This window comes from Corvus kubaryi, unplaced genomic scaffold, assembly GCF_017639235.1.
Source record: "Corvus kubaryi isolate FWS band 111438036 unplaced genomic scaffold, C.kubaryi_AGA036_p1.0 37253, whole genome shotgun sequence".
In the NCBI taxonomy this organism is placed as follows: domain Eukaryota; kingdom Metazoa; phylum Chordata; class Aves; order Passeriformes; family Corvidae; genus Corvus; species Corvus kubaryi.
In genome coordinates, this window is record NW_024581075.1 from 344,231 (window position 1) to 372,197 (window position 27,967).

Below are 27,967 nucleotides of genomic sequence, written 5' to 3' on the forward strand. Positions count from 1 at the left end.
GATGGTGATGATGGACGCAGGGATGCCGATGGACACAGGGATGATGATGATGATGGTGGTGATGATGATGATGATGATGGTGATGATGATGATGGTGATGATGGACGCAGGGATGCCGATGGACACAGGGATGATGATGGTGATGGTGATGATGATGATGGTGATGATGATGATGGTGATGATGATGATGGTGATGATGATGGACACCGGGATGCCGATGGACACAGGGATGATGATGGTGATGGTGATGATGATGATGATGATGATGATGATGGACGCAGGGATGCCGACGGACAAGGCCCGGGGCTTCCCCGCTCCCCCCGCGCCTCTCTCGGTGTCTCCGGAGCGCCCCCCTGCGGCGCGCGCGGGGCGGGCGGGGGCCGGGCCGGGCGGGGGGGGGAGCGCCGGGAGCGCACCAAGATGGCGACACCCGCAGTCCCTCCCGCAGCTCCCCCCGCGCCGCAGTCCGGCAGCGCCGCGCCGGGGCCGCGCTGAGCCCGCCCGACACGGTGAGTCGCAGCCCCCGAGACCCCCGCGGGCTCCACCCGCAGCTCCCCTCGCTTATCGTTCTGTTGGATCCATCCCCCCCGTACCCTTTCGCGCAGCCCCCCGGGGGCTCTGCCGCAGAGCGCGGCCCGGAGAGCCCCGGGTACATCGGAGGCGGGTTGTGGGGCGGTGCGGGGGGGAGGGCCTGGGGAGCCCCCAGCCCCAAATCCGCCGCGTGAGGAGGGTCCCGGAGCCTTCCCCCTTCTCAGCCGCCCCACCGGTGGATGCCCGGTCACCCCGCGCCCAGGGAAAGGGATCGGGGGCGCCGGTTCTCTGCCCACTCAGCGCTGCCCTCCGCGCCCCATCCCGAGCCGCGGGGCTCCGGCAGCCGCTGCCCAGGCCCGGGAGGCTCCGTCCGCTGCAGCCCCGAGGCCCCCGGCCCTGCGGGGAGTGGGGGGGGGGGGGGAGACGGTGCCGGGCCCGGGCTCGGGCTCAGCGTCCCCCAGCCGGTCTGGGAAGGGGCAACCCTCTGCGCCCACCCTCGACCTGGAGCCCCGTTTGGGCCCCATCCTTCCATCGTTCCATCTATTCCTGCATCCCTCCCTCCATCCCTCCCTCCATCCCCCCTCCACCCCCGCTCCACCCCACAGCCTGGGGGGCCCACGGGACCCTCCTCCTACGCCCCAAATTCGGGTCCGTGCTCTTTGCATTGTAGGAAGGGAGAACCCGAGTTCTCCTCGATGTCCCTTCCCCCTCGGCCCTCGCTGCAGCGGTGCTCTATCCCTCCGCCACCCCCTGCTCCCACCGCTCGGCATGCAGAGCCTGCCCTGCCCGGGGAGGGGGGGATCTTGGAGGACAGGGGGTTTTTTGGGAGCGGAGGCGGGCAGGGGGATGCTTGGGGCAGCCTTGGTGTTCCACCAGCTGACCCAGATGTTGGGTCAGCATCGTGGTTGTGTCTCTTCCTTCCCTCTTTCCTTCCGCCACAGATTTTGGGGGGATGGTGAGGGCAGATTTGGTTTATATTATTTTTTCCCTTCCTGCTGGGAGGGAATTGCACATTCACGAGGTTTTTCTATTAAAAATCTGGGTGTCTTCCTCCCCTCCCCCTGCGTTCTGGTGCAAACTGATGCCCAGCTGATGTGGGGGTGGGGACACCGGGAGATGCTCCACGGCAGCGGCTGCGGATGATCCGGGGTGAAGTCGGAAAGTCTGGGAAGGGGGAGTGTGTGCAAGGGGCAGCAGCTGGATCCGGACCCTCGGGCCCTGAGCTGAATTTTGGAGGGTGATCCCAGGTGTGGGAGGATCATTCTTGTCCCCTCCGTGCCGTGTCGCAGCGGTCGGCGGGAGCCCCCCGAGGGGCCGCGCAGGTGGGGCGGGTTTCGCGGCTCCGGTTCTGTTTGTGCTGTGTGTGGACGTGTAACCCGGTCCTGGCACACTGCAGCATTCCACCCGCACCGGCAGCCGTGACCGGGACGTCCTCTTTTCACACCGGGAAGATTTAATTGGGAGGAACGGAGGGGCGGGGGGTCCCCGTCCCCCTCCTGCCGGTGCCTTTAGAGGCGGAAAGGGAGGAAAGCGTGACGGTGGTGGTCTTCCCGGGCAGTCCTGGTGTGGAGGGATGGGGCCTGGAAATAGTCCTGTTTTCCTGTGTCGGTGATGGAGGTTCCAGGAAGCTCTGGGGTCGGTTCCTCCAGCGGGGCAGAAGGTGTGGGCAAAGCTGGAGGGGCCCATGGGCCGCTCCCCGCCTGCCTGCCCGCAGCCAGAGTCCCCTGTGCCCCTGACTGTCCCCTCGGGCCCATCCTGATCTCGCCGTTCTTCAGGGGCAGGTGCCGTCACATAAAGTTGCTGAAGCTGTTTGGGATCCCTAAATAGCCCTAGGCTTGGGGACTTGGTGCCTTTTGGAGTAACAAGCCCCTGCACTCTGTTGGGACCTTTCCCTGATGGGTCTGTCCTAAGGCCTCCTGGAGCTCCAGTGCTCGGGTTTTCCATCCTTTGTGTGTTTAGAAAGTCCCTGTTCTTCACTTTAGTGTTTCATATAAAATTAACAACATGACCGAAGGGCTGCTTGATCATTTTAACACATTTGGGTGCTTCTGCAGTGTTGTTCATCCAGGGTGGAGGACCTGGACCCATCGCAGATAATTTAATCAGTTATATAAGCTTGGATGTATGGCTTAGATGTAGATCATGGTGTAGATACTGTACTGCTCAGTGGAACAAGTATAATCCTGTGGCTCTTTGGTGGGTGGAGGTTTCTAATAGGCAGGAGGGCGAGCAATCACGTGCCTCAGGAAATGGAGCATGGCCGTGCCTTCATTCTGTTAAATAAAGCAGAAACGAAGTCAGCATTGAGTGGAAATGAAGGAGCTTCAAAACACAAATCACGCTATCATCTTCCTCCTGTTTGTTGCCGTGTCTGTGCTTGGTGGTGGGGCTGCCTGAGTGTGTTTTTCATTAAAATGACCTGGTATGGGTTTCCATCTCGATGGAGAGTTGCTGTTTTTCAATGGCTGAGTGGTGCTGGCCCCGAGGCCGTGCGGCTCCGTGGGCTCCTGCCGTCACATGGTAGCCCTTCGCTATCGATCGCCTTCCCCCGAAGCGGCTGCGACTCCATTGACATCGACAGATACACTGGGATCAATAATTTATTGTTGAGTTCAGAGCAATGGGCTGGGTTAGAGCAGGAGCAGTAAAACAATGAAACGAGTTGGGAACAAGCACAGGGGGAATAATTTCAGGAGCCACAGAGAGGAAACGCGTGCGATGGCTGACATTGGTGATGGTGGGGTGGAGAGCTGGTCATTGTGGGACCGCTGGCCGCAGTCTGATGGGGTTCAGGAATGACTAAGTGCTTGGACTGTCCCCTTTGTGCCTCATTATCCCATTTCCGTGCAGAGGTGGAGAATACAAGTAGGGAAGAAGTGGCTTCCTGCTGCAGGAGTATTACAAAACCTCCCTGACATTAGCTCAGGTTCCAGTCTGGCTTTTAACACTTCACATGTTCTTCTGTCTTAGGCAAAACTGTCTCCTTTTCAGGAGGGATTTCTTCACAGAAAGAGTGGCCAGGCCTTGGAAGGGGCTGTCCAGAGACTGGTGGAGTCCCTATCCCTGGAGGTGTCCAGAGAATGGCTGGACATGGCACTCAGTGCTCTGGTCTGGGTGGCAAAGTGGGGATCGGTCACATGTTGGACTCGATGAACTTGGAGGGCTTTCCCAGCCTCAGTGATTCTGTCTTGAAGTGCTGTTCCAAAGTTAGAGCCGCTTCTGCCTTCCCTTCCCTCAGCCTTGTCCTGGAACTGGTATTCCTGCCTAATGGAGCACTCCAGCAGATGGGAGAGTTTGAGGAGGAAGAGCAGCTCGTGGGGCCTGGGCTGTATCAAAGCTGTGTCTTTGCTCCTTCCTGAACAGAGCCATTTCAAAATTCAAAGATCTTGCTGCCCTCTGAAAGTCCCATGCCATGCTTCTTGTACTTCTGCCCCAGCAGGAAAGTGAGAGGAGTTTATAATGAAGTCTGCTGAGAGCTGATTTGGGGAGGAATGTTTGTTGAGTACTGTGTGACACCTGCTGAACTGTCCAGGTGGTGGTATTAAAGTTACAGGAATAACTGTACAGGTGGTCTTAAAGTTGTGGAAATGAGCCCTTCATTGCTGGAGAAGGGAGCAGTGAGTTGTGGAGAGTGAGAAAGTCCCCCCTGAGTCCCCCTTTCTCCAGGCTGGGCCCCCTCAACTGCTCCTCAGTGTGAGATCTGTCACCCAGGTGGGAAAATGCTCTGGAAACATGAGGTTGAATGACAAATGTGGCCATTGCAGTGGTGTTTCCAGTGGGAGATGAACTTTTTTCTTGTCTCTTGAGTGAAATCAGTTGCAGGACGGTGATGTCAAGACAACCAGGAATAACTGACATTAGCAGAGGGAGATGTTTGGCTGAGCAGATACTCGGGGTGTTTAGGAGGGAAGAAAACAGTGTCGCTCCATAAGGAAACCTGGGTTGTGTTCCAGCACATGGCAGAAATTCCAAGAACCATGTTTTAACAGAGCGTTAGAAGGGGGTTATTTATTCTCCCCCCTTTCGTATTTGTCCCTTTTGTACCCAAACCATCTGAGTGCTCCACAAGCAATTAATTCCCCCAAAATTATGGTGTAAAATAACCATTCCCTGACTTCTGTTTGATGGGTCGTGGATGGGCTGAATGAACAGAACGAGGAGTTAAATTTGGGTTAGTGGCTGAACTCTTGCACAAAAGCTATTTTGAACAGTTCTTTGTTCACAAGTTTGAATGTGAAAGGAGGAAGTTGAAGCACTTCAGGTTCTTTAGTTTGTGAACCTCCAACTTCTGTGTGAGTTTGGAGATAAACACGAGTCAGCTTTGAGTAATGACAGAATACAGAACTGGGGATTAATTAATTAACTGGGATTAACTAGTTCTGATTCTTGTAACTTGCTGAGGGATGTTACTGAAGCCACACAGCTACTGGGAGGGAGTGAGGACCCTGCAGGAATCGGTCTTAGTTGGTCTTTGTTAAAGTATTGTTAAATAATGATATGTTTCTGTGTGGTCAAGTCTTCAAGGCCAGGCTGGCCAGGGCTTGGAGCAACCTGCGATGGTGGAAGGTGTCCCTGCCCATGGCAGGGGGTGGAACAGAATCAGCCTTCAGGTCCCTTCAAACCCAAACCATTCAACCTTTCTATGATGCTAGTATTTTTCTGTTGCTGTTGGTTGCTTTTCTCTTTCCTCTGTATATTTCTGTTCATTTTTCTACCTTTAGAGGTGTGTCTGTCCAAGTTCAGGGCTTCCATGGCCATTTCAAGACCATGAGCACTTCCCTGCCCTGTCCCAAGTCTGCCCTTGACGTCCACCTTGAGCCAAGCACCCGGGGAACTTCCACAGGGTTTTACATAGGGTGGGGAAACACCCAGCATCAAGCAATAAGTGCTGCTTGGGAATGGAAATACTTCCTTTTTCTTCCACTTTATAGCATCAAATGTGCCATGAGAGCTTTCCTGAAGGAAAGGTCCCTCCTTCGCTGCTGCTGCTCACATCGCTGCCCCTTCTCATGGGTAAAACTGGCCTGTTCTAGACACAGGATTCACTGCAGAGGGGAATTGGAGGCTGAAGGTTACTTCCAGCCGTGGACTTCCCCATGGATGGATATTTTGGGTTTGCTTGAAGCTTTTTAGGCTCTCCTGCAGCAGGATTTCAGGGAGCTGTTCATCTACGCCGTGTTTTCCTTCCTGCCTCAACCCTCACGTTGGAACCAAGAGCCACGTGTGTCCATGTGGGTTATGTAAAAATTCACACAGAAGGTCTCTCTCTCTCAAAGACACACTGTGAATGGCTGAGTCTTGGTAATTAATACAGGAAGAAATGTATTAAAGCAAGGAAATTGCCTCAAAAGTGTTTTTTAATTTATTTTGACGATCAGCTTGAATAATTTATTGGAATATTTCATAATGTACCAGTAAATGGACTGCTGGGAACATTTAGAAAAAATATTTGAGTCTTAGCAACTGGGCACCTCAGTGCAGCAGTTTCTGGTGGAAAATCTTTGGCATTTGAACAATGTGTGTGTTGTGTGCACCCAAATCCAAGTTCCCAGGACGAATTCCTGGCTCCCTGGCAGCGGCTGGGAGCAGCAGTGCAGTGTCATTCCCAGCGCAGGTACCCATGGATCCCTAACCCACTCACCCTCTTCTGCAGCTCACCTGGATGCTGAGTCTCTGTCAGTGCTGGTCTCACAGCGTGGTGTTATTCCCAGTGGGGTTTTCCGTGGATAACCCTCTTCCCTAATTCACCCGGACACCGAGTCTGCGCCACGATTTTCAGAACGTTCCTCTTGTTGGAGGTTGAAAACCATGATGTGGGAAGGGCCGAAATAAATCCTAGCATGTATCCATATCAGTTCCTCATATCCCAGCAGGACCGTTCCTGGTTGGAAAATAACATTTACAAGGTTTTTAGTTTGCAGAAGCTTTGCCAGGCAGAGCAGCCCAGGCAGTGCCAGGCCAGCCCAGCTGTGGAAGTGTCTTCCTTGATGAAGGTGAGGTTGAGCCACACCACTTATTTTGTCCATTACCTCGATGTGGGATAGTTTATTGGGAAAACAAGTGAAGTCAGGGCAGGCAAGAACACCCCAAGGACTGAGACCCTCAGGTCACTCTAATGTGTTGCTAGTACACAAGAAACAGCCCTGGATGTAATTCCAGAATGCCCAAACATGGAGAAACTGCTGCCATGTGCAGCTGTGAACCAGATTTGGGGAATGGTGTTGGTTTGTTGGGTTTGGTTTTGTTTTTTCCCTTTAAATGGCCAGTCAGCTGAGTCGGTGCCTCCAGTTGTGGGTTGTGTAATTGTGCACAAATTCCTTCATGCCTTCATTTTTTCCCTTTTTTATGCTGTGTCCCTGAGCTACTTTGGTTTCTAAATTCAGGTCTTACATATTTATCTGTGCCATTCAATTAGACCACATCCCCAATGCTGCTCTATAGTTTCACAGTATGTGAGAAATTTGGTAATTAAATGCATGCAAATGCTGCAAGAATAGAATAAATTAATTTTCCTTAATATCAGCAGGCCATTTGGTGATGTCTCAGAGATAATGTGACCAAGATACTGGCTCTTCTCTCCCCTTTTCGCCATCTTTTTGGAGTCTTTACTATTATTACTCTAGAAATACCCAGTCAGGTTTATAGGAAGAGGATCCCAGCCCTGCTGCACTCTGGAATTACATAAGGAGGGAGATCTTTACTCCAGGTTTTTTTTGGCTCTCCAAATAAAACCTGAGCTGGAAACAGCATTTAAGCCCAGCTTCAGATTTATGTGTGGATCGGAGGGTGTAAAAGGTTGTGTCACAGCAGTTGCCAGGGATAACCTGAGATCCCTCAGAATACTTTGCACTGCGTGTTCCAGCTCTGGAAATGCTGTGTTGAAGGCTGGCATCTCCAGGTATTCGTACCAAGGACTCGGTTCTTACTCGGTGTTTGTTCCTGCAGCCCACTGCACTCCAGAGAGTTGTGGTTCTCCGTTCCGGTGATGGCTCCGGCTTCCCTGAACTCCTCCCACGTGAATACAGCACAATCCTCATGGCCTGGGCAGGCTGTGGGTGCCTGACCCCGTGCTGAGACAGCTGAATTTTAACAATTTGGCTCTATGTCATAGTTTCCAAGGAATCTGAAAGTCATTCTTTTCAGAGATTCCAGATCTTTAATATTTATTTGGGTGCTGTGTTTGTGTTGCCTTAAAAGATCTAACCTTACTGGTTATCCTCCTCCTTGCTTGAGGGACCTTATCCCAAGTGGCTTTGGGATTCCTTTTGTGCCGTATCCTCATGGTTTTTATGCCTTTCCTCTTGGATTTTGGGTCCCTCCCCGAGCACCGTGTCAGGGCTGGGTTCTCTTCCAGCCTGCAGCACTGCAGTGCTGTTGCATCAGTGCAGGGTTTCTGTCATCCCTCTCCTCCCTTGGCCTCCTCCCGGAGTGAGAACAGCCTGACGAGGTACCAGCAGCTCAGAAATGCATCGTATTGCTGCTGCTGGTTCTGGAGCGAGAGCTGGCACGAGGAGCAGAGCTGCAGAGCGTTTGTGGGCGGCTGCATTCGGGGGAACGAACTTCCTCACAGCTCTGCTTGTCATGGGAGTGGGTGGAGGAGCGCAAGGGGCTCCATGGAGGGATGGGGCAAACCCTGCCCGGGGTCTGGGCTCCTTGGAGGCTGGAGGCTCTGGGAGCTTGTCCTCACCTGTGCCCTGCACCCTTCCCTTTTCTTTTGTCATTTATGCTGTATGTGATGCAAACAAAACCCTGTGTCTAACCCAAATATCAGAGAAGTTTAACTTTCAGAAATTGCTGTTGTGCTTGATGGAGGTATTTTTTAATTATTTCGTTTTTATGGCCTCAAATGAATAGAAACCCTGATAATTGATAGAATCATGGAAGGGTTTGGGTTGGGAGGGACCTTAAAGATTGTCCAGTTCCACCCCCTGCTGTGGGCAGGGACACCTTCCACTGTCCCAGGTCGCTCCAAGCCCCAGTGTCCAACCTGGCCTTGGAAAATTCCAGGGATCCAGGGACAGCCCCAGCTTCTCTGGGCAGCCTGTGCCAGGGCCTCCCCACCCTCCCAGGGAGGAATTTCTTTATATAATTCTGTATCTGTAAAATGAAAGGGTGAGATCTGACTTCCCGTCGCAGAGCTGTGATGTGCTCCGGAGCAGGAGAGGCAGGCAAGCCTAGTGAGGGCTTGGTCCTACCAAAAGAGCATTCAGAATTCTCCTTGGACACTTATTCAGTGCTGGAGTCATTAATGGAACTTCTCGTAGCTGCAGGAACACCTGATAGGGCACCAAGGAGCATTTTTTGGGAATGCTCAGCATACTCAGCTCACGTTGGTGCTGGTGCTGTCATAAACCCAGCCCTGAGTTACTCCTGTGTGTGTACCAGGGAATGCTTTGCTGAACACCTTGTCAGCAGAGTGAGGAATGTGCTGGTACCCAGGCCTGTCTGGACCAGGCTGAACACCTGGTCCAACTTGAGCTGGCTTGGAATTTCGTCTAAAAATCGGTTTGGCTGAGAGCGGTGACTGGCCAAACTGTTTTTGCAGGAAAACAGCGGCTTTGAGGATGAAGTTGCTTTTCAGGATGTTTTTTATAGAGTAGTTTGTGTCCACGAGGGCCCAAGTCGGGGTGGCCACCGCTGGGGCTGGGGGAGATCCAACGAACTGCTTCCTGCCAGTGCCGTAGAACTCATTGAAGTGGCACCTGGGGCAGTGACAGGTGGGTTCAGCTGTGTCCAGCCTTGGCGTGCACATGCCTGGAGCTTGTTTTGGGAACGAGCCAGCAGCTCTGTTCCTCGCTCCGTGGGGCTTTGGAGAGCAGGGTTACCTGTGGCTCTGCAGTGCTCCGTCCGTGTGTTTCTGACGTTGTGCCTGTGCTTGCTCCCCGCAGAGCTGACCTGCCCGGGGTGCAACATCGCTAAAGAAGCTGCTGCAGGATGAAAAGATGGCAGCGCGGCTGCTCGCACCACCAGGCCCCGAGAGTTTTAAGCCCTTCACTCCGGAGTCTCTGGCCAACATCGAGAAACACATCGCGGAGCTGAAGAAGAAGCAGCGCTCGAAGCAGGACAGCAGCCACCGGGATGACGATGAAGACAGCAAACCAAAACCAAACAGTGACCTTGAGGCGGGGAAGAATTTGCCTTTCATCTACGGGGACATCCCTAAAGGGCTGGTTGCTGTGCCACTGGAGGACTTTGACCCTTATTATATGACCCAGAAAGTGAGTCTGCAAGAAAGGAGTTGCTAAAGCGCCTTTTTCTTGGGAAATTTCAGGTTTGGGTATGGTTTAAAAACAGAAGACAAAGAGAGTCTTGGATGGGCTGGTTTGGTTGGTTTGCTTTCTTATGTATTTTTCTGTGAGGTTTAATAGAGATGGTATGATCAGTCTTTAAGGATGGAGTTAGGAGAACAAGCTCTGGAAACTAAAAATAGTCCAAGTTGTGCTAATGTGCCAATTTTAACCATCAGGGCAATAAGAAGAATTTAATTGAGGAGTAACAGTGAGGATTTCAGTGTGTAGTTCATCACTTCCATGGAATTCAGCCTGAAGTTGATGGCTGTGAAACACTGGGACACAGAATCACGGCAAAAAAGGAGATTCATTAACTCGCTGTCATCTTAATTTTTATTTGTCTGGAGCTAAGGTGATGTGGCAGGAGGCGTTTGTGGGTGCTGAGGTGTTTGAAGAAATGGTGTTGTGAGGGGAGCGGGGAGTTGGCAAACTGTGCTGGGGATGGAGGGGAGGGATCCACTGGTGATGGAACGAGGAGCATGGTCACTGATTTGTTTAGAAGGCGAAAACTGAGGTTCTTTGCTGTTTAATTTCATTGCTTTCTTTGATACAAGTTTGGCTGAGCCAGCTGAGCCAGTCACCATCTCAACTGAGGCTCAGCTGTGCCACTGGGGGAGCTGCAGATTGAGCTGTGTGGGTGACAGGAGCTGGGATGTGGCTGTTCAGAACTCAGGCAGAATTGGCTGCATGTGAAATCTGTGCCATGGGTGACCAGTGGTTGATGAGTTTTTATTGGGGCAGACGTTTGTGCCGTGCTCAGAAGTGACTCTGTGACTGGCAGGGCGTCACTCACACGGAATCAGCTGAATTTGGGGAATGATGTGTGTCACTGACCCTTCTCTGCTGCGTTAATGGTTGTTTCTTGTGCCAGGGGTGCTGAGGCAGGTACTGGCTCAGAACAGGGCTGTGAAATTTGGGGATCTGTGTGTGTTGCATCGTGGTGCCCAGCTGATGTGGTCCTTCAGGGGATGCCTTACCAGGAGCTGCTGTGGGGAGAAGGCAGCTCAGTGATCCTCAGGAGTACTTGTTATTTATTAAACAAATATTTTCTCTTTATTAAACCAATCTGATTTTGGGGAGAGCAGGTCATGGAATTATGGGATGGTTTGGGTTGGGAGGGACTTTAAAGATCATCCAGTGCCACCCCTGCCATGGGCCTGGACACCTTCCACTGTCCCAGGTCGCTCCCAGCCCCAATGTCCAGCCTGGCTTTGGACACTTCCAGGGATCCAGGGGCATCTGCAGCTGCTCTGGGCACCCTGTGCCAGGGCCTACCCACCCTCACAAGAGAACTCCCAAGGTCTCTTGACCCCTTGCACCCTCCACAGAGGTGTTAGGAAATGTCACTGCGATCCCGTTGGGAGAGTTTTGAAGCCTCTTTGTGTCCGTGTAGTTGAAGGGGTGGTGTCTGGGGGAGAATTGGGCTGGCCAGTGCTTTTCCTGGCTAAAGTAGGTGAGCGCTGCTGAAGGGCCAGTGGGCCGTGCACTGGAGCACTGGGCAGAGCTCCGTGGTTCTCAGCATTCCACCACAAACAGGAGGCAGAGGGAACCCCGTTATCCCTCCTGCTTCATCCATCTCCATATTTGCCTCCCAACACAACGCTATTAATAAACCTTTCCTTTTTAGAGGAAAAAATAAGCTGCATTCCCCTCTCTGAAGGCATCTGTCACATCTCTGGAAGCGCCGTGCGTTCCTTGTGGAGTCCCTGCCTGCTCGGCGGGCCCAGATGGAGGGAAGGTTCTGGAGATGGGAGGCAAACCCACCCAGCCCTGCTGACCTCGTACGTGCTCCAGCAGGGCCTGGCTCTTCCACAGACGCTGCATTCACTGCTCTCTTCCTGCTGTGTCCATCTCAGTGTGGCAATGCCTTAGGAGCTCCTTGCTGCTTCCAACACTCAGTGACTTTCCACAAAGAATTTTTTTTTAAAGCCATTAAAAAAGGCCTTTCTCTGAATCATCAGGAATTGCGAATCTGCTTGAATCATGGGAAGTTTTCCAAGATTTTTTTTTTCCCCTCTCCAGAAGGCTTTGCATCACAGGTCTTTGCTGTTGCAGCGTGCACAGGGACGAATCAGCTGGTTGCTTTTCCCTGCAAGAGGACACGGTGATCTTGGTTTGTCTAAGGAAACTGAAACTGCATTTTAACAGAGCAGCTGAACCTCCCAGCACCTGTAAACTGATATTTAAAGGAGAAACAGTGTGACCTGGAAACAGAACCGTGGCAAAGGGAGTCATAAGTCCTGGGTCCGTAGCCCAGCAATGGTTTTGTCCAAGGTGCTGCTCTTTTGTCTGCTCAGTTTCATTTTGCAAAGTGGGAGTCACAGAATTCCAGAATCCCAGAATCCTTGAGGTTGGAAAAGACCTCCAGGATCGAGTTCAGCCTGTAACTGGTCCCCACCTTGTCACCAGCCCAGAGCCCTGAGTGCCACGTCCAGTCCAGCACGGAGTGACACCTCCAGGGATGGCGACTCCAAACCTCCCTGGGCAGCCCCTGCCAATGCCTGACCACCCTTTCCAAGGAGAAATTCCTCCCAGTGTCCCACCTGACCCTCCCCTCGCACAGCTTGAGGCCGTTTCCTCTGATCCTGTCCCTGTTCCCTGGGAGCAGGGTGTTGTGGAGAGGGAGATGGTCCCCCCGGAGCCTCCTTTTCTCCAGGCTGAGCCCCCCCAGCTCCCTCAGTCACTCCTCGTGCTCCAGGTTCCCAGCTGTGGACACATTCTAACCCCTCAGGGTCTTGAAGTGAGGGGTAAGTCATGACTCAGGAGAATCTGGACTCCCTTTGCTCACAGGTAGCAGGTTTGGGAGCTGCTTTAGCTCCTTTTTGTCTCCGTGTAAGGACCAGAAAGAATTTTTTCATGATTCCTTCTTTTACAGCTTGTAGTGGCCTTCCAGTTCCTGGCCTGAAGCACAAGGTAGGAGCAATACTTCCCAATTTTTATTACGGAAACCCAAAACATTTCAATTAAAGTATCCATAAGGCATTCCTTGTTCACATGTGCAAACAAAATTTGGGAAAACTCCCTGTGTGAGCAGCCCCAGCAAGGGGAGCAGAGCAGCCTCACGGCCTTATCTCCTTCAGTGTTCCTTAAGCAAGACATCAGGACCGTCCTCCTCTTCCATTCCTACAGCCTTGTCAGGATTTCCATTTTTTAATGATTTTCCATCTTCTACACCTCTCTTTCCTTCTGATCCATCTGTGGCCCAGCCCATCCCTCCTACTAAGCAGCTCCTCACCCTGTTCTTTCCCACTGAACACGATGTTGGCTGGGCTGTGGCCGTTTTCCTCAGGCACCTTCCATTTCCCTCGCTGGGAGTCTCATCCTTGCTGCAGAATGAGGTGAAGGTGCTCCTGCTTCTGCCAAGGCTCCACTTAGGAGGCAGCAGAAGGTCCCTGGATATTCTATGAGCTGAGACTGTAGATCTCAGTGGTGGATGGATTTCAGTGGAAAAGGGAGGACTGTCCATACAGCTGTGAGATCTGAGGCTGGGGTGGGCAGTCCGAGGTCACCTATGGCTGCCAGAGGAGCACCTGAGGATCTCTCCAGAGCCTTTGTGCCAAGGGAGTGACTTGCAGCTTTGTCAGTCACATGCCAGGTTTGGAAATGGGCCCTCTGGGTCCAGAATGTCACCTTGGCCCAGGAAAATCACAGGGATGTGAGGGACCAGCTGCGGGAGGCACGTCTGGCTCTGGAATGTGCCTCGGGAGCCTTTGCCTGTGATGTCTGCAGGGAGAGGTGGTGACTCTGCAAGGTCACGACACCATTCACGGGCTTGCATTTCAGTGAAGTCACCAAAACAGAGGAAAGAGTCGGAACCCTCTCAAGAATCAGCTTTTTATTCTTATTTCTAGAGTCTCATTGCCTTTTCCAGGTCTTGAGTGCTTAATGGTGTTTTTTCTTCTACTCCATCTCCCCAGTTGGCTTCAAAGGAGCAGGAAAAGTGAGTGTGGAAGGAAAAGAGTGAAGAAAGGAGATTGGATTCCCTGGCAGGCGTTGTCCCCAGTCCCCTCCAGGTGCTGGAGGGAAGGCAGAGTGTGCTGGAGCTGTTGGCTGTTCGTGCTGTGGATCCAGGCACGCAGGGCTGGGATCAGGGAACGCCAAGTTCCTGGTCCGTGGCCTGGGAGGTGAGGGAATCTCTGCTCCCATCCCCTGAATAACTGCAGCCCACTCGTGGTGGGGGAAGGGTGGAGAATCATTTCTGGCCCAGAGGCAGAGTGGATTTCCTTGCACAGGCAGGTTGTGGGGTCATTAAAACTTAAAAATCGGGATCAGTTTCTTAATGTTCCATGTTGAAGCGCCTATTCTTTGTAAAGATATCTTTCAGGAATGTTTTATTTGATAAATTAAAAAAAATACGGATTTTTCTACTGTTGGATGTAAAACGAGAGGTTAAGGCAAGAGCAGAACATGGCTGATACTTTTTCCCCCACAAGCTTTTCAGTGGTGAAGAATAACTTACTAAGAAAGAGTAAATATGTCCCCTTTGGGGGAAATGGGAAAACAGATATTAAATAATGGTATTTCTGTGTTAGAAAGTGTGACTCTGTGAGCCAGAGCAGACTTGAAAAGTATTTTGCATTGGTGTTTAATTCTGTGTACTGTAGAGTCATGGAATGGTTTGGGTTGGAAGGAACCTTAAAGCCCATCCTGTACCACCCCTGCCAGGGCAGGGACACCTCCCACTATCCCAGGTTGCTCCCAGCCCCAATGTCCAACCTGGCCTTGGACACTTCCAGGGATCCAGGGGCAGCCACAGCTGCTCTGGGCACCCTGTGCCAGGGCCTGCCCACCCTGCCAGGGAGGAATTCTTTCCCAATATCCCATCCATCCCTGCCCTCTGGCAGTTTGAAGCCATTACCCCTTGTCCTGGCACTCCAGGCCTGTGTAAAAGGTCTCTCTCCATCTTTCCTGCAGCTCCTTCAGGCACTGGATGGCCACAATTAGATCCCCCAAAGCTTCTCTTCTCCAGCCTGGAGGCAGCTCTGCAGGTGGGGTCTCACCTGAGCAGGACAGAGGGGCCTCAGCCCAGGCTCGGGGGGTTCCTGGGGCACGTCCAGCTCTCCCCCACCAGCCCCTAAAACCCTTCTCCCCAGGGCTGCTCTCAGGACTGATTGTGCCTATAATTCTTCAGTCCTCAGGGTGCCCGAGTTTCCTGTAAATTCATTTTCCAGCAGCCCCAGTGCCTGGCTCAGGGTGTCTCCAGGAAGTCGTCGCTCTCCCCTGCTCAGCATCGAGCGTCAGGGCCGTCATCGTGTTACTGCTGCAGGAATCTGCTTCCATATGTTCTGAGGCTGTTCCTAAAGCTGTTTTCTTCTGAAATCTCCTGCCCACTCCCCCTCACTCCTCAGCCATTACAGAACTGCTCAGTGGAAAACCTGCAGGAAGCAGGAATGTTTTAAATCTTCCTGGAGCTGGAATGATTCTTGCCATCCCTCAAGCGGTTCTGTTGCGCTCTCAAGCGCAGTCGTCATTTTGCAGATTGATTTAGAGAATTTATCTTTTGGGACCTTCTTTCTTTTTATGAGACCTATTTCCAAGGTTTTGGTGGGTCCTGATGACTTGAAGGAAACTGAAGTGGATGGAGTTTTTTTCACAGCTCTAACAACAAACAGGGACTTTGGGAAGTCCAGCTAGACACAAGCATCTCTTAAACTGACTGCAAAATGCCTTTTTCCAGGTATCACCTTCCTCTGAGTTTGGAGCTTTGCTTCAGCACATCTTAAAAACTCTTAAGGATGTTCTTGGCCCAGATCCAGGAAATGTTTTAAGAGCTTGCAGCCATTTTGAAATGGAGTTTTGATATGTCAGCAGCAGAACGGAGAACTAAGAGAGGGTTTAAATTGCCAAACACTTCTTGGGCTTTTGGGCTTTTCTTTCTACTGATGAGACCAAGTGGAAGTTTACTCAGGATTTTACAGGATACACAGGGGAATGGTGGATCTCGGAACTGTCAAAATCAATGAGCAGACTGGAACTATTGACACCTTCTGGGTGTGAGGGTTGTGCTGAAAGGCCCAGGGATGATGGGCTTTACAGGCAGGAAGAATTCAACAAGTTTTATGGTCTAAAAGGAGAAATCCGGGCAGGGCACAGAGAGAAAACAAGGAAGTGCCTTAGGTACAGTCACATAAGAGGACCGTGGAGTTCATGTTTGGTGGGCAGTGGGATGAAGGCTTAGATTTCTTCATGGAAAGGGTGGTCAGGCGTTGGAAGGGGCTGCCCAGGGAGGTGCTGGAGTCGCTATCCCGGCGGTGTCCACGGTGCCACTGGACGTGGCGCTCAGCGCTCTGGCCTGGGTGATTGGTCACAAGTTGGACTCGATGGTTCTGGAGGTCTTTTCCAACCTCAGGGATGCTGGGATTCTGTGCTATTACAGCAGGCAACGCCACGTTCTGAGTCAGTCCTTGGGAAAGGGCGGCTGCAGGGGGGTGTTGTGTGAGTGACCCCTGTGTGTGACCCCTGCCATGTGCCGAGACAGAGGGCCCGGCCCTCGCCTGGGGCTGTTTCCATCCACCCGCCCCGGCTGAGTTTAGCTGCCCCGAGTTTTGGGTTGCTCTGCTTCCGTGGAGCCACACCCGTGTCCCTGTGTCTCCAGGTGAAGCGTGGTTGCACTCCTGGCTTGCTGGCTTTGGCTGAACGAGCCACAGGCTCCTGCGTAGGGATTTTTCCTGTGGGAGATGGAGACACAGCGAAACTGAGCCACCTCTCGGAACTGCTGAGCGGGGTTTGGGAAATTCCTGTCTTCTTCCAGCTCACCTTGTCCCACATAATGTTCAGCACGGTCGTGTTGGAGGTTTCATTGCTCAAAAGGTGTGGGAGAGTTGGGAGATCCGTGTCGAGCTGGGGACACAGCTGGAGCCCGTGAGAATCCTGGTGGGATGAGTGTCTTGCTCCAGAGCAAAACGAGATTTAAAAAGGAAAGGGATGCGAGTCCTGGAAAGTTTGTGGTGTCAGGAAAGGGGAGAGAGCTGATTCCTAGAATTGGGTGTCCCCTGAGCACTCCGTAATGGCAGTTTTGCAAAACTTTGGGCCTTTTAGAAGGTTGTTCCATGCCAAGGTGATCTGGTCATTAATTCTTGATGCTGCAATTTAGGAGCTGTCCAGGGTTGTCTTTAAAGTGCTTTCGGTGGGGATGCATTAGTGGTTCTGCTAACGAACCCTCCTCTCTCGGTGCTGAACCACAATCTGATTTTGATTTCCTTTGCAAATAATTTACTGCTCAATGGTCTAATTTAGCCAAACGAGCTCAAATACGTTGTTTCATTGACGAGGATGGAAATGACAAATTTCCTAAGAGTGAGTCTCCTGGGGAAGCCTTTGTTGGCAGAGAGCCCTTGTGGATTCCCTTGGGTTGGGCTCTGTGAGCTCGGGGCTGTGCCAGCCGGGGGTTGGAGACAGGAGTGAGTCCGGCTGCGCTCTGGGACCATCCTGGAGAGGATAAAAATGGGATAAATGGTGCCAGGGAAAGGGCTTTGGCTTCTCAGTGCACACAAATGGGTTTTTTTCCTTCTGAGTCGGATGGTGGGTGTTTGGGTGTGCTGGTGTGAAGCACCCACAGACCCAGCTTGCCCCTGATGCTGCTGGTGCTCCGCGTGCTCCCTGCAGGGAGATGGACCAGCAGGATTCTGCCCCACGTTCACATGGATCATTCCACAGGTTCTCCATAAAGAAATGAACCTCACATCTTACAAGATCTCTGTCATGAGCAGCAGTGAGACCCAGGGCTGTGCTGAGGGTTGGTGCAGCACCAGGGTGGGCGCTGGGGTGGGTGGGTGGGTGACCTGTGTCTGCTGGGCTGGGGGACTCTGCCACCACGTTCTGCTGCTCTTTGCCTCTCAGTCTCTCTTTGCAGGAGAGGTCTTTGCAGCAGTGGGATTTGTTGTGGTTATTTGGGAAGGAGGCCCAGGCTGTGCCAGCGCTGTGCTGTGACTTGGGGCTGGTGCTCTGGGTCGTGGCGTGGGCTCAGCTGCCACATCTGCTCCTCAGGTCTGGTCCTGAGGCACTTAGGACCTCAGGTCCCTTAGAAAGGAATGACAGTGCTGTGGAAGAGGAGAGCGGGGCTTGGGTGGGAGGTTTGGCTTCTGCCCTGTCTGAGGTCTCTGGTGGAATGGATGTTTGGAGCAGAATTATCCCTGGTGTCCTGGTGGGTGAGGTCCATGGTGTACAGGTGTGTTGTAGCCTAATGGGAGCTTCATAAAAGATTCATCAAGAAAAAAAAAAAAAAGGCAGAAAATGCTATGTTTTACCCTGGAAGTTGTTTGTCTATTTTGTACAATTCCTGCTTTGATTTTCTTGCATTAACTCTCTCTCTCTCTCTCTTTCTTTTTTTCTCTGCAGACCTTTGTAGTACTAAACAGAGGGAAAACACTCTTCCGATTTAGTGCCACACCTGCCTTGTACATTTTAAGTCCTTTTAATCTGTTTAGAAGAATAGCTATTAAAATTTTGATACATTCATATCCTTTTCATTACTGAGTTACCTTTACCTTTGTGTATTCATTGAAAATCTCTTACCTGTTGTCTTGTGCTCAGTCCACGTGTATGAATGCCGGTCCTGCACCTGCAGGTGTGGGTTGGCCTCAGAACATACACAAACTCCTGGTTTTACTGGATGAAAAAGCAGTTCTTTAGCCACATCCAGTGAAGGGAACTTCTCCTTTATTTTCCCTGTACTTCCCTCAGTGCACACACGTGGACGAGTTTTGGAACAGATGTGACTTGAGGCTGTGCTTCATGTGAAGGAGAGCTAGGCTTTAAGAGCTACTGAAATGGTTCAATTCAATTAAAATATAATTAAATACTAAAATATTATCTAGAAATAAATAGAGTTATTATCTGGAGAACAAGCCACAGCCACCTTGTCTGTAATTAGACACTGACTAATTTCTTGCTCTTTTGGCATCTCTAAAGCATCCTTCTAATGGCAAAGCTCTTCCAAAATGTCCCACTGCAGGGCCCAGGGAGCTTTGGAAGCATCATCTGATGGTGTTATTAGGAGAAAAATAGTGTATTTTATTGACTGAGCTGCTTCATCCTGTTTATTTATTTATTTTTAGAAAATGGCTCTAAAATGGAAACACATTCACATGCTTTAGAGGCTTCTGTAATCTCCTGTCCTGTATCTCACATGGAGGAAAAGCTTTTCCATCTTTCCAAAGTTGGCTTTGTGTTATTTCTCGTGGCCTCTCCTCCCCCTGCATGTGCTGGGTGAGGGATGTAGGTGAGGGATGTGAGGTTCAGGTCAGGCTGAGCTGCTGAAGGCTCTTGGGTCTTGGTCCAAGGTCTGTTTGAGTCTCCTGAAATGATTTTGGAAGTCAAACAGCTGGATTTCACCACTGTGCTAGTAATTCAGTGGCTAAAATACACTCAAACTTCTAATTTGGACATTGTGCTGCTCCCCAGATCAGTCACTTGTAAGACTCAGAGGGAGCAGAGATGTCTGGAAAGATTCCTGTGATTTTCTCCAAGCTAAATCCCGGTGTCTGTGGATTTCAGCACTGCTTTCCCACGGGCTGCAATAGCAGACAAGATATTTGGATGTTACTGAATAGCCAGGGACACATTTTCATTTAGGCCTCTGAACTGAATTGCTGAGACATACCAGAAAATACAGCATTGATTTGTAGAAAACGAATTTTAGAAGTATGTTATAAAATATAAAATACATAAATTAAAATATAAAATACAGAATTTATTGAATGGTGCCATAAAATGCTATTTATGTAGTCATATATGTTACATAGCATATGATATGTTACGTAGTGTATAAATAGTATCTATAATACAACATATTGAAATATATAGTCTATAAATCTTGTAGCTAATACATATATTTAGATGTATTTTTAGTTTATATAGCAGAGAGGTGTATGTAATACAGTCCATTAAAAATATATCCATGTATATTTATATAAACAGCCTTATTTCCCATGACTGGTGGAAGCATCTCAGCCCTTATTTGTAGCCCACAGAGAAAAGCCTGGAAATGGTTGAATTTCCCTGCAGTCAGTGATCTTTGGGGACCTTAAGGGAATGTAAAGAGTCACCACGTGTCCCTTTGCTCCTTGACTTTGTCCCACAGTATTTAGCATGATCATTATGTGCACTATTTTGACCAACTGTGTATTCATGACTTTTAGTAACCCGCCCGAATGGTCAAAGAATGTGGAGTAAGTACGAATTGTTGTGTTTAAGTACCAAATGTTGTGTTTGTAAGAACCTCCCAGCACGCTGAGTTTGTTCCCTTGAGGACCCTGTTCCTCCCTGTGGATTTTTGCATGAACACTTTTGTCTTTTGGAGCCGTTTATTTAGACAAAAGTAACTGCAGTTCTCCTTTTTTTCACGACTAAAAGGGCGTTTCCTCGTGACAGGTACACATTCACCGGGATTTATACGTTTGAATCACTCGTGAAAATCATTGCAAGAGGTTTCTGTATAGATGGGTTCACCTTCCTGCGGGATCCCTGGAACTGGCTGGATTTCAGCGTGATCATGATGGCGTAAGTTGTGTTATTCCAGGGATTTGTGTGAATGGGAGGGGACGGGGCCTTAGGAGGAGGGTGTGTTTGGAAGGAAAAAGAAGATCAAGGAAAACTTAAATTACACCCCCAACCCCCCTCCCAAGGTTTCTGTCTTGATTTTTCCAAGGAAAGCTTTAGCCTGATGGGATTTCAGCTCTAAACTGCAGCAGCACAGAGTTAATGGAGCTGCTGCTGCTGCAAAAAAAAAGGATTTTCTGAAAGTTGTCTTGATTAGTGCAAGATTTTAGGTGGCTCACGTGCCAGAGGGGCAGATCAGCATAGGAACCAAATATCTTTAAATTCCAGTCTTTACCACTCCTTCCCCCTTGGACTGTGGCTGGAGGTTGGACTGTGATTAAGCCATTGATAACCCGTTAATAACCTGTTAATAAGCAGTGGTTATTAACCCGTTTCCCATGAAGCTGCAGTGTCAGAAAGGAGACACTTGATTTTCCTTCTCGTTCTTTTCTTTTGTGCTGGATTGGGCTGATACTGAGGATCATGGGCATGTCTGAGTCACATCAGGAGATACACCCTGAATTCCTGGGTTTTTCCATATTGCCCTGAGCTGATCCTGGCTCAGCCTTAGTCCCGCTGATGGAAACCAGGTCTTTGTCACTGGTACTCCAAGCTGCTGGTGGAAGAAATATTTTTGCCCTTTTACACTTATTTTTGGAGTATTGCATGTGGCAGGCTTGGGCTCCCATATTCACCGGTGTCTGATGGAACAGGGATCACAGAGGAAGGCTCAGGAGCTGGATTTCCAAGGGTTCAGAGCACTCGAAGTCAAATGCTTTAATCATATTTTGCGGGATTCTGCACCCAAGTCTGTTGAGTTTCCTGAGTTTTTGCTCTTTGGCTACTCTACCTTTTAGTTGTTTACTTAAATTATATGCAAAGAGTTGGGCATTGTCCATGAAAAGCCAATAACCAGCAGCTCCCCAACACTTTAGTTTTACTTCAGAGCTGTTGGGGATCTGCTCTGCCCAGTGTGGGCACCCAGTGTGGGCACCCAGTGTGGGCGCACACAGACCGAATCCAACCTGGGAACTGGCAATTCCTTTATTTCTCCAGAAGTTACCAAATATCATCCCACCATCTTTAAAGGGCCCAGGGCATTGCTCTGCAAGGAATGTCCTAAATCCCTCACTGGTCTCTGTAACCCTCTCCTTTCCAGAGGCCAGGCTTTGCCTGTGGGCTCTGGTACAATCCTTTTTGTGTCAAGGGCATTATTTAAACCCCACTAAGAAGGCCTGAGTTTTTTAAAGCCCTTGAGGCCTTTCTGCACCAGGAAAAATCTTGAATATTGAGCTTTTTTTTGATTTTTCATACCAGGTTTCTCCCCACGCAGCACAGAGGAAATATTCTCTAAGCTGGGGTAAAATTTAACCCTGTTACTTTGCACTAAGCCTCTTCTCCCCTGCGTATCTTGGGTTTATCTGCTTGTAAAAAGGGGAGAATCGAACCTTCCTGTAGCTCACAAGCAGACACTGAAGCATAAAGGATTAAAAATGGAGGATGCTAATTGAAATGAAGGATGCTAATTAAATTGAAGGATGTTAATCAAAGCAGAAGATGATTATGTTTTCTTAAAAACATGAAGTGAAGCGAATATACCTGAAACTGCTGATCTGAGGTGGTCGTACAATCACGGAATCATGGAATGGGTTGGATTGGGAGGGACCTTAAAGCTCATCCAGTTCCACCCCCTGCCGTGGGCAGGGACACCTCCCACTAGCCCAGGTTGCTCAGGGTGATGTCACCAAGTCTCCTCAAATATTTGGCACTTTTACAATTGCCTTCTTCTGTAGAGATGGCAAAGTTTCAAGTTCTCTACAGGACTGTGTGGAGTTTGGGGCACCACAACATGAAAAACATCTAAAGCTGCTGGAGAGGGTCCGGAGCAGGGACAAGGGGATGGGGAAGGGTCTGGAGGAGTGGCTGAGGGCTCTGGGTCTGTTCAGCTGGAGAAGAGACTGAGGGGGACTCATTGGGGGCTGCAGCTTCATCCCGAGGGGCAGCTCCGATCTCTGCTCCCTGTCACCAGTGGCAGGACACGAGGGAACAGCTGGAGCTGGGCCAGGGCAGGGTTAGGTGGGATGTCAGGAAAAGGTTCTTCCCCCAGAGGGTGCTGGCACTGCCCAGGCTTCCCAGGGAATGGGCACGGCCCCGAGGCTGCCAGAGCTCCAGGAGCACTGGGACAGCGCTGCCAGGGATGCCCAGGGTGGGGTTGTTGGGGTGTCTGTGCAGGGCCAGGGGTGGGACTGGGTGATCCCTGGGGGTCCCTTCCCACTCAGGACATTCCATGATTCTAGGTGAGGATGGGTATCCAACCGTGTACCTGGGCAAGCTGGCTGGGGAGTGGAGAGACTTAAACTGTGTTTTGCCTCTGCAACTTTGTCTCTCTCTCTGTTTTCAATGCCAATTCTGAAGCGTTTTAAATCACAAGCTGTTTCCTACAGGCAGACGATTTATGCAAAGGAAGGTGACCCCAACGGTGCCATTAACTCTGGTTTAATTCTGCAGGTATATAACAGAGTTTGTAAACCTAGGCAATGTTTCAGCTCTGCGCACTTTCAGGGTTCTGAGAGCTTTGAAAACTATTTCTGTAATTCCAGGTAAGGCGGCCCCGGTTGGTGTTTAGCTGTCGGGTGCAGGCCCCTGTGAGTGATGTATTGCTTTGTCTGTAGTTGTTGTTTTATTTTGGTGTGTGTATTGTCATGGTGTTTTTTGTGTGTGACCTCCCTCATTGCAGATATGTCACAGAGTTTGTGGACCTTGGGAATGTCTCAGCATTGAGAACTTTCAGAGTTCTCCGAGCTTTGAAAACTATCTCTGTAATTCCAGGTGAGAACCATTCAGCATTAAAGGCTGGGCTTGCGTGCGTCTCCTCTCTGTATTTCCCCTCCCCTCCTGCACTGCTCATTCCTCAGAAGTGGCACTGGGATTTTTTGGATGGGATTTGCAGTCTGTGTAGCAAAGCAGTTTGAAATCAAGGCTCCCAAGCCATCAAACTGTGGGATGAACAGGCTCATCTTGTTCCACCTCCTGCCACGGGCAGGGACACCTTCCACTAGACCAGTTTAATCACAGCTCTGTCCAGCCTGGCCTGGAACACTTCCTGATCCTGAATTCTTGTACAGAAAAGCTTCATGCTCATGGTTTCTCAAAAGTGCCCCTAATTCTAAGGTCAAGCTCCAGGCTCAGATCTTACAGGCACTCAGACATCTCCAGCATTCTGGTTTCCAGGTGCTCAGCCTCTTTCAAGGACAGCACCCGAAATAACTCCTCAATGAGTTTTGGTCTCCGTTCCTTGCTGCTTTGTTCCCTCACGCATTCACTGACACTGGAGTGGTGGTTCTGCTCTCTCAGGCTGCCAGGGACCAGCCTATGGAACTGTAGGGCACATCCCTTTTGTCCCATCCCAGACTGCCAACCCCATCAGCTGTACCTGCCTGTTGTGCATGATGATGATGATGGTGATGCTCTTACGTGGCACCTGCTTTCCTTGCACCCAGTGAGAACATGCTGGAGTGATGTTCCTACTGAGCCTTCCTTCGTGTTTGGTGGTATCTAAGAGCAAAAGACCTTTGGTAATTGCTGTTAGCAGTGCCCTGGGCGGCTCTGAAGGGCGGCTGTGATTCTCTCAGCCCGCTCCAGAGAGTAACCGGCTTGCTCAGAGAGAAGCATCGATCTTGAAACCAGTTTTGCCTGTGTTTTGCTTTCTTAACTGTAGCAAAGTGGGAGATGATGCAGCTTTAAGGAGCTGGTTCCTGGCTGTGTGAGAGCATGCCTTGTGTTCCCATGGATGGGAGCAGAGCAGCTCGGTTTTGGATCATTCTCTCCATACAATTCAAAACCGATGGAGTTTGATTTCAAATGGCAGCGGAGGGGTTGGGGCTGAGCCCTGCTAAGTCCAGCACATTTTTGTGTAATTTTTATTAGAGGGACAATTCGCTGCATATTTTGGTTGAATAAAAGCGACGATTTGCCACACACAGCCAAGGGGATCCTGTTTGGGTGTTGGGGGCACTGAACATACCTGAAATGCCAAAATTTTGGGTTTTTGTGTCCGTTTCTGGGGGAGGATTGTCCAGGTGTGTTTCTGCAGCATTTGGGTGCAGCACAAAGCTTGCCCCCCCTCCATTTTGTGACAGCAGGAGGAATGTAAAGCGTTTGAGTAATTGGCCTTTTGGGTTATTTAATCTGAAAGCATCTTTATGGGTTTTACCGCTATCATTTCACAGGGAAAAGGTGATTTTTAGAATACACTGAATATTAAAATCTAAAGGGGTTCCCCTTCTGCTTCAGCACATGGAACGGGAATTTTAACTCTGTGCTGAGCTACTGAGAAGCTCATTTTAGTGTTTCGAGTGCCATCTACATCTTCTGCCAGTAATTGGAACGAAGGTGTGTTTGAGACAAGATAAAAATGGGAAATATTACCAGAATTTGCCATGCCATGGACAAAATTCCATGGTCTCTATGGATCTGTGTGACAGGAGCAAACTGTGACACCTCTGAGCGAAACCACCAAAATATCCCTTTGGTCTTACGGTTTGGTGGAAAAACTGTACGAAACCGTGATGGTCTCAAGAGATTTTCTATATTGGCACTTGAGTTCCTATATTTTAATTGCCTGGTGCCATGTGGGGACACACCTGGGTCGCTTCCGCATTCCACAGGATCCAGGGAAACTCGGATCCGCGGAGCACGGGGTGGTCACTGCAGCTGGAAGTTGCTGGAGTTGTGTTTGTTGAAGTGTTCCCAGTCTGTGCCTGGACTGGGATCTCTCCTGCTGGTTCCAAACCCCCTTTCTCCTTACCCAGCTGTGAGGGAGCAGCACCCAGAGCAGGAACCCAAGCGCTGACGTCCGTGGGTGCATGTGCAGAGCAGAGCTGTGGGATGAGCATGGCAAGAGGTGCTGGGGGTGATGTGTCTGCCAGAACAGCACAAACCTGCTCTGCGTTGGAGCAGGGCTTTGGCATCCATGAAAAGTTTGGACAATGGAAGTAAATGACACTTCAAAGTAGAATTCCTTTGCAAGGAATGTATCTGCAACCGTTTGTTTTTGAACCTTTGTGTTCCTGGTACGGGTCTAACCTCTGTTGGTCTACAAGGGTTTCACAGAAGGAGGAGGTTGGAAGGGACCTGGTTTCTGGTGCAAGATTTATTGCAAAATGTTCGTGTGGTCTCAGCTGGAACCTTGGATCTGACTGGCCCCAAATCCAGCTGTGATTCGTTATTTTTTTGCTCATTCCTTCCTTCACTGCTCATTTATAAACCACAGAATCATCCTACTTAACACCAGAAAGGCTGATTAAAGGGGCCTAATTGGGTACTGTTTCTGCATCCAAAATTCTAGCTAGTTTAGACCTGTCGCCTAAAAATTAATGCTGAGTTCTCCCGAGTCACGAGTTCTGCCTCTCACGGACCAGACTGGTGTGGGAAACCAGCAGGATTCTGGCTTATGCCTGAGCTTACTTTTGGTGCTGAGCCTGTTAATGATCCCAGTGGCCTCAGTAAATCCCAGAGCACCAATGCTCAGGGTGAAATCCTGCCCTGGCTGTGACCAAACCCACCACTGAAGGGGAAGATTCTGCTCCTGCAAGGGAAGGGAAGTGCTGAGACAGTTTAGTTGAGCAGGAGAAACCCAAGATGTGGAGAGCTGAAGGTATTTGATCTCTGTAAGTTGTTGTAGCCCGTGCCAGTGAGCTCAGCTCAAACACGGCTGAACGTGTCCACGAGGGGTTTTGTGGCAGCATATCCCAGTCTGATCCTCATTTGGCAAGCCCTGTGTGTGGGGGGAAGTGATTCCCCACGTTCCACAGCCTTGCTGCGAGGCTCAGGCATTCTCAGGGACAGATGCTGGGGTTTTGGTTTGTTCTGACTGTTCCTCGCTCGCCGCTGAGCTGGTTCCTCCATGCCAGTGTTGTACTGGCTGGAAAAGCTGACCACACACAGGAACCTTCACTATTTATAGCCACAGCCTTTCCCACCGAAGAGTCCTTCTGAGGTACTGTATTCATTTGGATTTTCAGTGTGGTTTCCTTCTACAGGAGTGATTTCTAGTCTTGTTTCCTTCTCCACAGGCTTGAAGACCATCGTGGGTGCCCTCATCCAGTCTGTGAAGAAGCTGTCGGATGTGATGATCCTGACAGTTTTCTGTCTCAGTGTCTTTGCCCTCATTGGGCTCCAGCTGTTCATGGGCAATTTAAGGAACAAGTGTGTGATTTGGCCAATTAATGTGAACGAGACCTTCCTGGACAATGGCTCCAGGGGCTTCGACTGGGAGGAATACACCAACAATATGTGTAGGTATTTCTACAGTGAGGCTCCCTAAAACCTCCTGATTTGGCTCGATGCAGCTGCCCAGGAGTTCCAACATGGCTCATGCTGGGGTGTGTCTGGTTTTCACAGTAAAAACCCCTTGTGCAGAAGTTTGTCAGGTGTTTTTTTTTTTAATCTGGCCTTGTTGAGACGTTCCTAGTTGAGTTCATCCTTTAGAAGGGTTTGGATGTGCTCTTTTAGCTAAGTAACTTGTCCAAAATATATTTTTACTGATGAATTTCTTAGCAGTGGATTTGGGGGGGCTCTTAAGTGAAGGTTTTAATAGTGTTACAGTCTGTTAAATCCTCTAACTCCGTTTGTGTGTGAATGCAATCTCTTCTTTTTCATCTTCAGCAAACTTTTACATCATTCCTGGCTCCACCGACCCTTTGCTCTGTGGTAACAGCTCGGATGCAGGGTGAGTGTTGAGCTTCATTAGCAATCAGTTATCACTGATGTTGGCTAAAGCCGGCAAAACCTTTGGAATACTCCCTGTCGCTTCCTCTGTTGGTTCTGGTGCTATTTCACCAGGTTTCAAATTTCTTAATCTAATTACGAATCCGTTGCTAATGCAATGTAAGTGCCATTTTCCCTGTCAGGAGGCACGTCTGGCTACCACTGCTTACCAGTGGCGTTATTTCCCTCTGAATCCAGTCTTAAGCATTGTCAGAGAAGGGTGCATGGAGGCTCAGAAATGGGAACTTGCCGTGTGCTGTTGGTTTTCCTCTTGGCTCTGAAGACACTTCTGGCCAAAGCTCCTGCTTTGGGCTCCCGTCGGGGGCAAAGCTGCGCGTTGCAGCACCTCGTTTCTGTAGGACGAGGATAACAGGGCTTTCCTGAAATCCTGCCTCTCAGTCTCCTTGTCTGCTGTCCTTCCTTGCCTTGCTGTTTGTTGGGAGAGCTGTGGCAGTGAGCACGGAGAGCCCTGACCTGGCTGTTGTCCCTCCCCAGCCAATGTCCAGAGGGATACACGTGCATGAAGGCAGGACGGAACCCCAACTACGGGTACACGAGCTTTGACACCTTCAGCTGGGCTTTTCTGGCTTTATTTCGCCTTATGACTCAGGACTTCTGGGAAAACTTGTATCAATTAGTAAGTAAACACTTTGCTTTGGTGTCATACGTGGTGAGAATTTGGGGATAAAACAGGAAAGGGAAATGTGAGAAGCTTTGTTTTCTTCCTTCTCTCTAAAAGAGTGAGTGCAAGTAAAGCTGCACAGTGAGATTTTTCGGGGGGGAGGAAGGGGACATTACCTGTCAGCAGGTGTTGGGCTTCAAGTCCAGAAGGGAAGGTG

General features: G+C 50.2%; 1 protein-coding gene across 4 annotated transcripts in view; it reads left to right on the top strand.

Annotated features, from left to right (window-relative positions):
- SCN8A (sodium voltage-gated channel alpha subunit 8) overlaps positions 1-27,967 on the top strand; it is a 57,552-nt gene that overhangs the window by 1,892 nt on the left and 27,693 nt on the right. Inside the window, exons 1-9 of one of the 4 annotated variants that reach the window (XM_042023671.1) lie at positions 395-509; positions 9,420-9,749; positions 18,159-18,277; positions 19,901-19,990; positions 20,193-20,321; positions 22,869-22,960; positions 26,435-26,656; positions 27,027-27,090; positions 27,624-27,765. In XM_042023671.1, the coding sequence (XP_041879605.1) occupies positions 9,474-9,749; positions 18,159-18,277; positions 19,901-19,990; positions 20,193-20,321; positions 22,869-22,960; positions 26,435-26,656; positions 27,027-27,090; positions 27,624-27,765 (1,134 nt within the window). In that variant the 5' untranslated portion in view covers positions 395-509; positions 9,420-9,473. Of the gene's footprint in view, positions 1-394; positions 510-9,419; positions 9,750-18,158; positions 18,278-19,900; positions 19,991-20,192; positions 20,322-22,868; positions 22,961-23,097; positions 23,190-26,434; positions 26,657-27,026; positions 27,091-27,623; positions 27,766-27,967 lie in introns of those variants that run through there. The other 3 variants (XM_042023672.1, XM_042023673.1, XM_042023674.1) reach the window with 3 other exon arrangements.